The sequence below is a fragment of the Zeus faber genome (assembly GCF_960531495.2).
Source record: "Zeus faber genome assembly, chromosome: 22".
Lineage (NCBI taxonomy): Eukaryota > Metazoa > Chordata > Actinopteri > Zeiformes > Zeidae > Zeus > Zeus faber.
Window position 1 is genome coordinate 7,490,674 of NC_137209.1, and position 11,033 is coordinate 7,501,706.

The window sequence follows — 11,033 nt, forward strand, 5'->3', positions numbered from 1 at the left end:
CCCCCCCCTCCAAAAAAAAAAAAAAAAAAAAAAACAAATCCATCAACTACTGTTATTGATTTGATTTGAGGGAGCAATTAAACAGTATCGTATGGCTGGGAGGCTGTGCGGTTGCCAAGCTTGACGACAAATGGATTTCTATTTATGTTTTTTTTTGTTTATAGTTTTTTTCCCCCATTGGAGCGTTGGAATTTAACACAGCCTTCAGGATGTAATGAGTTCATCTAATTGAGAGAAAAGATTAAAAAAAATCTATATATATATATATATATAATATATATATATATATATATATAGAAGATAGAAGATAGAAAAAAGAAACAGACGACGGACGCAAAAGGCATCGCTTGCCGTGTGGGGGATTCGTTTCAGACCCCACCGCACGTGATTCTATGAGCGGTGCCGATAAACATTCTAAAGTCGCGCCCAAAACCACGGAACAGGGTTTCCAGAGCTCGATAATCATTTAAAAAATAGGAATGAAATGAATGAATAAAATGTTTAATCCAGTGAGATAGATAACAAACAGTACCTGGTTCTGAGATTCATATTGGAGGTAACACAGCGGGCGGGTGTTTTGCTTTTACCGCTGGCTTTTGCTTTTGAGAACAGGAACAAAGCTCAGATATATGTTGTCGTATTATAATTTTTTTTTATTTTTCTAAAATAATGTGTTTTAGAATCGAAAAAGAAAACTAATATTAGGGTTCGGAATATCACATTAACACATATAACATCTAATTTTACAAAACAACTTCCTGCTCGCTCTCATAGAAATGTGGGATCTACCAAAATCTATTATGTTTTTGGTTGTAATTACATTAATATTACACACAATATTATTATTGTTATTATTATTATTATTATTATTATTGTTATTATTATTATTATTATTATTGGATAATTATCATATTATTGGGTACTACAAACCACATTCAGTTCTATGATGGAGAGGTTGGGGTTACACTAGTGTGTGTGTGTGTGTGTGTGTGTGTTTGTGTGTGTGTGTGTGTGTGTGTGTGTGTGTGTGTGTGTGCCCACACCAAAAAGCAAAACATGAACAAGCAAACTTCTTGATAACAAGCAATCTCAATATAATGTGTCTTGAGAGATCAAGATAGAGAGAGAGAGAGAGAGAGAGAGAGAGAGAGAGAGAGAGAGAGAGAGAGAGAGAGAGAGCAAGCAAGGGAGGGAAAGAGATTGCGAGAGCGAGATGGAGAGAGGGGAGAGTGATAGAGAAAATGAGTGAGAGAAAGAAAGGGATGAGAGAGAGGAGAGAGAGAAAGAGATGGAGAAAAGGGGGGAGAGAGGGGGAGAGAGAGGGTGAGCGAAAGGGGGAAAGAGAGAAAGAGAGATGGAGAGAGGGGGAGAGGGTGGAGGGGGGGGGGAGTGATTGAGCGCTGACTCCATGAAGAAGTAAAAATACTTTCATGGAAGAAATGGAACCCAGGGGTTTCCATGGCAACGCGGCGCCCATCACACACCGGCCAACAAACGGAGGAGTGTGGAAGGAGGGAGAGGGGGGACGAAGGAGAGAGGGAGGAACGGACGGGAGGGGGAGGAGGTGGAGGAAGGATGGCCTGGAGAGGAGGATGTGCGCCAATCGTTAGGTTGATTGGGTTCAGACGTTCTGCGCTCATCCCTCTCTACTTGGGAGTGAAAAAGAACAACAAGAAAGAAGAGAAAGAAAAGAAAGAAAGAGAGAGAGAGAGAGAGAGAGACAGAGATTGAGAGAGAGAGAGAGAGAGAGAGAGAGAGCGAGCCAGGGGGAGAGAGAGAGACAGAGAGAGAGAGTGAGGGGGAGAGAGAGAGAGAGTGAGGGGGAGAGAGAGAGAGAGAGAGAGAGAGAGAGAGAGAGACAGACAGAGAGACAGAGATTGAGAGAGAGAGAGAGAGAGAGAGAGAGAGAGACAGACAGAGAGACAGAGATTGAGAGAGAGAGAGAGAGAGAGAGAGAGAGAGAGCCAGGGGGAGAGAGAGAGAGAGAGAGAGAGAGCCAGGGGGAGAGAGAGAGAGAGTGAGGGGGAGAGAGATAGAGAGAGAGAGAGTGAGGGGGAGAGAGAGAGAGTGGGGGGGAAGAGAGAGCGAGATGGAAGAGTAGAGGTCGGACCAAGGGAGCGTCAAAAAGTGACATTTTACCAAATTAAGATGGGCGGACGTGAATGATGGCGGAGTCAACCAATCCGAAGCGCTGGCTTTCACTACCGATCCGTCAATTTGGAAGCAAAGTGGGTCGGTATTTGACGCCTCATCATAAAGTTGGGGGGGTGGATATTAGGATTTCATTGATAAGAGGGGAAACTTCCTGTCAGTCAACCAAATATGTTCGCAAAGCAAGTTGCTAGGCTCACAATAGACAGCGGTTTAAAAAGGCTTCTTCAACTGCAGAAATGCCTGTGGGTTCGATCCGGATGACTCCCATTAGGGTTTAAACCGCTCATTTTCACTGGGGAGATCGGAATAGCGAAACTTCTGTTTGCCTATTATTAGCCAGGGGGCGCTGTGCTTCATGGATTTGATTAATTTCACACACACACACACACACACACACACACACACACACACACACACACACACACACACACACACACACACACACACACACACACACACACACACAGTCCAGGAAGCCCCGGAGCGCGGCGTTTATCCATCTCCGATCGGGAGACAGAAAGTTTTACCCCCTTTTCACCTCCCAAAACTTCAGTCCACCTTCCATCATCTTCCCCCTTTTTCGTCTCATTGTGATTCCGTTGACACGGTAACGGAGCGGCTATCTGCTCCACTGCTGCCCGCCCCCCTCCCAAAAAAAAAAACAAAAAACAAAAAAAAACAATGCTAAAGCCGGGCAGAGTCTCGGCGGCTTAACGTGATTAGGCGAGTTTGGCTCTAATCCGCACCTTGAGCAGGTGGAGGAGCGTTCCCAGGGCGAGACGATCGATTTGATCCACTCCCCGAAAAAAAAAATAATAATAAAATACGAGACGACAAGAACCCGCTCGTTCCGGAGTCACCTCATCAAAACAATTCGGGAGCAGACCCTCAGCTCATTCTGATTCCTGCTCGCCTGGATTTTTTTTTTTTTTCTTCTTTTTGTCTCTTTCTCCCCCTCCTCCTCCTCTTCTTCATCTTCTTCCCGTCTTCCGAAAAATTTGCAATTACGCCGTCTTAACAAAGCCGCCTAACGACGGGACCATTAGGGGAACTGAGACAAACATATCGATCGGCCGCCACAAAAGACAGGCGGGGGAAGAAAAGAAAATCTCTACTCCGGGCAACGGTTGAAATAAACGAACAGGGGAAAAAAAACGAGGGAGAGAGAGAGAGAGAGAGAGAGAGAGAGAGAACAATGAGCAAGTGCACACAGCAAACGACAAACGAGACGTGTTTTGTTGGCCGTCTAGGAGCGCCGTTTTCTAAATGGGCTGTTAAAGCACAAACAAGCCGAGTAGACATTGATTGCACGGCCCCTTAGGGACTAGACTCACCTGGAACACACACACACATACAGTATATATATATATATATATATATATATATATATATATATATATATATATACAGTATACACCGATCAGCCACAACATTAAAAACACCTGTCTAATATTGTGTAGGTTCCCCTAGTGCCGCCAAAACAGCTCTGACCCGTTGAGGCCTGGACTCCACAAGACCTCTGAAGGTGTCCTGTGGTATCTGGCACAAGCAGCAGATCCTTTAAGTCCTGGGTGTTGCGAGGTGGGGCCCCCATGGTTCGGGCTCGTTGCTCCAGCACATCCCACAGACGCTCCATCGGATTAAGATTTGGAGAACTTGGATTCCAAGTCAACACCTTGAACTCTTTGTCACGTTCCTCAAACCATTCCTGAACATGTTTTGCAGTGCGGCAGGATGCATTATCCCGCTGAAAGAGGCCACTGCCGTCAGGGAACACTGTTGCCATGAAGAGGTGAACTTGGTCTGCAACAATGTTTAGGAGGGTGGTACGTGTCAAAGTAACATCCACATGAATGCCAGGACCCAAGGTTTCCCAGCACAACATTGGAGAGAGCATCACACTGCCTCCGCCGCCTTCTTCCCAAAGTGCATCCTGGTGCCATCTCTTCGGGTAAACGATACACACGCACCCAGCCATCCACGTGATGTAGAAGAAAACATGATTCATCAGACCAGGCCACCTTCTGTGGTGGACAGGGCTCAACATGGACACTCTGACCGGTCTGCGGCTACGCAGCCCCATACGCAGCAAGCTGTGATGCACCGTGTGTTCTGACACCTTTCTGTCATAGCAGCTTTAACTTTTTCAGTAATTTGTGCTGCAGTAGATCTTCTGTGTGATACCAGACGGGCAAGGCTTCACTCCGCACGTGCATCAATGAGCCCATGAGCGCCCACGACCCTGTCGCCGGTTCACCGGTTGTCCTTCCTTGGACCACTTCAGGTAGGTACTAACCACTGCATACCGGGAACACCAACCAAGACCTGTCGTTTTGGAGATGCTCTGACCCAGTCGTCTAGCCATCACAACTTGGTCCTTGTCAAAGTGGCTCAGATCCTTAAGATTGTCCATTTTTCCTGCTTCCAACTCATCAACTTCAAGAACTCACTGTTCACTTGACAGGTGCCATGGTAACAAGATGAGCAATGTTATTCACTTTGTCAGCCAGTGGCTTTAATGTTGTGGTTGATTGGTGCTTATATATCGTGAACACCGCCAGACTGTCTGCATTAACCCTCTCCTCTGCAGAGATTCACAGCAGGTGGTACAAACCTTGATGTGATCATAGGATCTGCTGACTCTTATCTGCATTCCCAGACAATGACAGGGCAAATTGTCCAACACTCCCCAGACAGGGGCGTGGTACTTCACCCCAGGAGACCGGACGAGGATAGACAGTCAAAGGACAAATTTTGCACTTTTTTATTATCTCAGGCCAAGACCGGATCAACAAAAACCCCTTCCCCCTTTCCCCCACTTTTACCTACAACCACCCCCCCCCCCCGTGATCAAAGCAGACTCCCCATGAACAGCCTGTCTCCAAGACAGGTCTGAATGGAGACAACCCGACCTGAGTCACTCTTCTGTTAGGAAGTCTGAATTAGTATGACCAATGTCAATTCCGTCAGAAATTGAAGCAACATCATTTCTACAGATGTTTCGATGGAAAATGATCCAACTACCATGAATGTACAATGTCCATCGGCCAAGTGACACGACCGCATTTAAAACGAATTAGTATTCATTTCTCATGTTGCCAGGTTGCCATCTAAAGGCAAACAGAGGAAACCGCGATCATCACGCCATAATGCCCAGTGTGTGTGATAAAATAGTTAATCAGTCATGAAAGTTATGTTACCGATAGAATGCTTTTGAGAGATAGCTGATGTTTAAATCATTTATTTTGATTATTTTGTAAATATTGTCACAAGAGTGCATGTCTTCAAATCATTCATTCATACGAACATTGTGTGAGGATGTGTGACTTTTATGTATAAAGTTAAATGACCTTCACTCGGCAGGGAACTGTCAACAGCAAGTAAGAAGGAAACCCCCAAACTCCTCCTCCTCAGCCCACTGTTTGTGAGGAGCCAATAAAACCAAGTATGGAACAGGCTCCAACAAAACCTCACTCGAATTCACAAAGTTTATTTTAATTTTTTTTGGAGTTTTCTCTTCTTTAAGACGTTGTTTCACTAAAGTTTCTGCGTTTCAATATATAAGCCTTCTCCATTTATTTAGTTCTGTAATTATTTAAATTAATCCGTTAATCGGTTTGTTAATATATTTAACTATCTATCCATCCGTCCATCTATCCATCCATCCATCCATTTATTTATCTATCCTTCCATCCATCTAGCTATTTATTTCAGCGGTTCAACAAATGTGAGATAAATCGCAATAAAGATTTCACGAAATGCAAGATTCATCACAATCAATTACATTTCATTGTGGATTGATGAATATGTGATATGTAAGTTGGAATGTCAACAATGTCAAATAAAAACACAAATCCTCTTTAAATAAACCGATTTTGCCGGTTAATTTGTTACATCTCGCGAAAAAAAACATAAAGTTAACAAATAATAATAATAATAATGATAACAATATTACTAATAAATGAAAAACATACGAGGCCCACGCACCAGAAGTTCCTGAAGGGTGTGTTGATCTCGAAGCCTCGGCGATCCACGTCTCTGATGGTGGCGGCCGTCAGGTTGACTTCCGCAATGGCCAGGCCGGCTTTAAAATCCTAACAAATAAATACAAATAAAAACACTGAAACGAGAGAGGAGCCATTGGTGCAGCCACTACAAAATGCACCAAAACGGATGTGCGACAAAACAGGTGTTAACATGGGGAAAGTTATCGTCAATATTGTTTTGTTTATCTTTGTTTTTAGGGTATTGAATTGCATTGATAGTTTTGAGGTATTATATCTATTGTTTATCATTGTTTATCTTTTCGGATTATTTTATGGCTTAGATGTTTATTATTGGGATTATTTTTACTCTTTATATTTTTTGGGGGGGTTTATTATACTGTATATTTTCACATTTTCAGCAAATTCTAAGGTTTATTGCGTATTTCCTTTGTATGATTATTAATAGATTATTGAATTTTGGGGATTATCTATGCAATTTAGCAAAACCTCAAAATAGATTTTAGATACTAATTATCTACAAGTGTGAACTATCATCAATGTTAAAATCTCAAATGTGCTAAAAGTCAATTTGACACTAGTTTGGTCCTTTACAAAACAGCCATTTCGCTGCTTCTCGTCCTAACGTACCTCCAACACCTACGTCATACGGACCCTAAATATCCTGTCGATGCATTGAATTAAAGTCGTTCGTAGCTTTTGCTCAAGAGAAGAAATGTAACAAAATAGAGAAATGGAAGATAAGTTAAGATAAGGGGGAGAACAGCCACCACCGCAGTGCAAAATTCACCTCCAAATAAAGAAAGAAAATCGAAAATCAAAAAAATGTCAATTCAGACTCAACATCGCTCCCGTCTCAGTTTGGGATGAGATTGGCGGAACTTTGGAACTATAATTATAATTATTTCTTTTACACTTCCCATCACAGCACATATTCAGCTTCGCCCGTACCCGGCCGCTGGAATCGTGCCGTTAAAAGTGCGATGCTCGCCGAAATTGCAGAAAGAGTGGGAGAAAGGGCTTTAAGTTAAACACAAATTGAGGTGGGATTAAATTCGCACCGCGATGAATCAATTTTCCAGGAGGAGAAAGAAGCTAAGCAGCGTGTCTGCATTTTAGGAGCGTCCATCTACAGCCTTCTTCAGAAGACGTCGCTACCGTACCTTTTAAATGTATAATATGAAAACGATTTTAACTTTTAACTATAACCTCCAAACCTTTCTTAGTGTGACAGAATCCCTATGTAAGATCATTTAGAATTTGTATTTAGATTTTATCTAACTTCATTGAAATAAATATTTCATTTATCCAAAAAAAATGTGAATTTTTTTTTTTTTTTTTTTTTTTTTTAACACCGATGGTGCCAAAAATATGACCACCTCAATATGTGTGTGAGGATGTTTGTGAGTGAGTGGGTGTTTTAACAAGGAAAGAAGAGTGATAAACAAGAGAATGCATTTTGGGCTTCTTTGTGCGTGTGTGTGTGTGTGTGTGTGTGTGTGTGTGTGTGTGCGTGCGTGTGTGCGTGTGCGTGTGCGTGTGTGTGTGAGTGCGTGTTCATGAAGGAAGAAGCTAGAAAACAGAATCAACCAAAGCCATCAGTCCGCTCTGTCCATTCTGCCAAGTGAGAAGGAGAGAGAGAGAGAGAGAGAGGGAGAGAGGGTGAGAGAGAGAGAGAGAGAGAGAGAGAGAGAGAGAGAGAGAGAGAGGGTGAGAGAGGGTGAGAGAGAGAGGGGTTTAGCAGACATTGTTATGAGTTGAACGAGGTGAGAGCGGTGCCGGCCAAGTGTTTGGCAGGGGAGCGCATGTGAGCGTGCACGTTAGAGTGTGTGTGTGTGTGTGGTGTGTGTGTGTGTGTGTGTGTGTGTGTGTGTGTGTGTGTGAGCACGTGCATGAGTCGGAGACAAAACGTTTGCCCCGCCCCTCCTTTCGCGAGCCGTCAAACAATTCGGCCAAGGAGAAATGAACCATCTTTGTTGTCAGCGCACTTGCTATTCGTTGCGGAGGGGAAGAAGAGAAATGGCCGCCGCGAGAATATCAAATATGCGTGCGTGCGTGTGTTCTGGCATGTTGCCCCCCCCCCCAAGGCTCAGTGGTTTATAACCAGCCGCAACCAAACATTGTTGCAGATTGGAGAACAAGGAGGAAGCCCAAACTCTGGCTTCCCTCGGCCGTGGGTGTTCAAATTGGGGCTAATGTGGTCAGAAGTCCCTCCTTTTCAGCCCTCTATAGCCCCCATTTACCTCGTTTTCCAACAGGATCGGCACGCGACAAGATGGCGGAACATGTGCCGAGATGAAAAAGACTTCTGAAGACAGCGCGCGCAGGCAGATGGTTGACGGAAATCCAATCTTTTTGGAGTTACGACGATGGCCTACACAGACGACGAAGGAGACGAGAGAGAGAGAGAATAGCCGGGTCGCCGGGTCCTCCTTGAGCTCAAAGTTGCGGTGTGACAAACTATTCAAATTGTGAAGGAGCAGAGAGGTTTGGCTCAGTGCGACGCAGCGGCGTCGGTAGGGGCGGGTGTCCGGGGGCTTTGGCCCTGAATGTTTTATGATTATCCTCAGGACTAAAATAGCCCCGCAGGGCTGTATCACTGCCTCCTTGACGGCCAGCGATGGGGTCCCTGTGGTCGGTACGCCAAAACTGCGTTTTTATTTTCGAAATAGGTTCTTTTATTTTACTCCGTTTCCTTGTGGGACAACCTCCACCCCCAACCCCAAGACAGCGCTTTTATTTTAGAAATTGGTTATTTTATTTTACTCCGTTTCCTTGTGGGACAACCTCCACCCCCAACCCCAAAACAGCGTTTTTATTTTAGAAATTGGTTATTTTATTTTACCCCGTTTTCTTGTGGAACAAACCCCCCAAAACAGCGTTTTGATTTTAGAAAAAGGTTATTTTATTTTACTCCAATTCCTTTTGGAACTCCACACTGGAATATACACACTGGAACGGCCACGGACACACCACTTTTTAACTTTTTTTTTTTTGCATTACGACAACATTTTTACTTTAGATAATAGGTTGTTTTTATTTTACTCCGTTTCCTTGTGGAACACCGCCGTCGACAGTTTGCCTAGTGCGGCATAATGGCTTGGGCCTGCTTGGGCCAAGCCCCTGATGTCTGGTGATGTCAGGGGCGGTTGTATCTTAGCAACCGCCCCTGCTGCGATGCCTTCAGATCCACATGTTGGGCCGGGGATTCAGCGTGACGGCTTTTTAAGAACTAGGACCCGAACGCAGACGCTGTGGCGGATGCAGGATTCACAAAAAACGGCAGTTTCATCCCGAGGGGGGATGCGAACAGAAGAACGGGCAGGCGGGAAAAGAGGCGGGGGGCCTTGAACTGGACCCGACCTAAAAAGGAAATCTTGACTTGCTGACAAATACACACTGGAACGGCCACGGACACACCACTTTTTAACTTTTTTTTTTTTTTGCATTCCGACAACGAAATACCTTACACGAGGGCACGCACACACACACACACACGCACACGCACACACACACACACACACGCACTCACACACACACACACACACACACACACACACACACGCACGCTTAAGTATGACAACTGGCCAATCAGAAGCTTCGAAAAGGTCATTACATACATTTCTGGCATCTTCCAGACTGTTTAAGGATAGTTAACTTGCATGTTTGGTATGGAAATCTGATATATAGTGAATTCAAGCTGAAATAAATCCGTCTGTAATCGATTGTTTTAAAATGACGTCAGGTGTGAACAAAGCGGAAGCCCTCATTGACTTGCCAAAAGAAATGGATGCTAATGTTATGGAATGTGTGGAGCTTGCGTGTGCGTGTGTGTGTGTGTGTGTGTGTGTGTGTGTGTGTGTGTGTGTGTGTGTGTGTGTGTGTGTGTGTGTGTGTGTGTGTGTGTGTGTGTGTTGTGAGCACGAGGGGAGGAGGCCGAGCGAACGGCCTGTGTCTAACGACCCTCATCCCTCTCAGGCAGCCAATTAGAGCACCGGATGTTAGGTCACTCGTTACCTCCCGGAAACGAGCCGCGGTCTCCTGTCCCCCCAGCCCCCCACCCCGGCCCCCCACCCCGGCCCCCAATTAGTCCACCAGGGTGGAGGTGTGTGTGTGTGTGTGGGGGGGGGGGGGCATTAGACACAAAAATGACTCGCCCAATTATACGGCAGCCGAGGAGCAGGTGTTAAGGCTGCTCATTGGAGAGACCCTCAGGCTGTGCGTGTGTGTGCGTGTGTGTGTGTGTGTGTGTGTGTGTGTGTGTGTGTGTGTGTGTGTGTGAGAGTGAGTCAGCGAGTGTGTGTGCACGTGTAGGTATTTTTATTGGTTTTTTTTTTTATTCTTTAAAAAGACTTTGTTACAGATTGTTCGTTCAGAAGGGACCCAACAACCAAGGGAAGACAGACAGACAGACAGACAGTCAGACGGACGGACAGACAGACGGACAGACAGAGACCGAGAGACAGACAGATAGATGGACAGACAGACAGAGTTGGATACAGTAGATAGATAGATGGATACTTAAATGACAACTACTATGGAAATGGAATAGTTTAGAAAACATAACAGTATTATACAAGAGGGTGGGCGTGGCCTCAAACCCATTGGCCACGCCCACCCTCTGGGTTACATAACATGGCATCATTGAGCAGAGGGCGCAGCGAGGGGGGTGTCTTGCTCAAGGACACTTCAACACGCTACCAGGAGGTGCCGGGGATCGAAACCGACAACTTTCCCCGCTTACTTGACGACCCCCCCACCCCCCGAACCCCGGCTCTCTGGCTTTAGCTCTGAGCTCCATAAAGTCCATCACTTTGCCCTTTAAGCCACTGCTTGCCGGGAGCCCGTTCGGCGGCGCCAAAGTCAAACGGGTCA

At 45.1% G+C, this 11,033-nt stretch overlaps 1 protein-coding gene across 1 annotated transcript in view; it reads right to left on the bottom strand.

Moving 5' to 3' along the window:
* arap2 (ArfGAP with RhoGAP domain, ankyrin repeat and PH domain 2) overlaps window positions 1-11,033 on the bottom strand; it is a gene marked incomplete at both ends in the record, with an annotated part of 123,897 nt that overhangs the window by 75,290 nt on the left and 37,574 nt on the right. Inside the window, one exon of the mRNA XM_080023155.1 lies at window positions 6,142-6,248. Coding sequence (XP_079879281.1) covers window positions 6,142-6,248 — 107 coding nt within the window. The remainder of the gene's footprint in view (window positions 1-6,141; window positions 6,249-11,033) is intronic.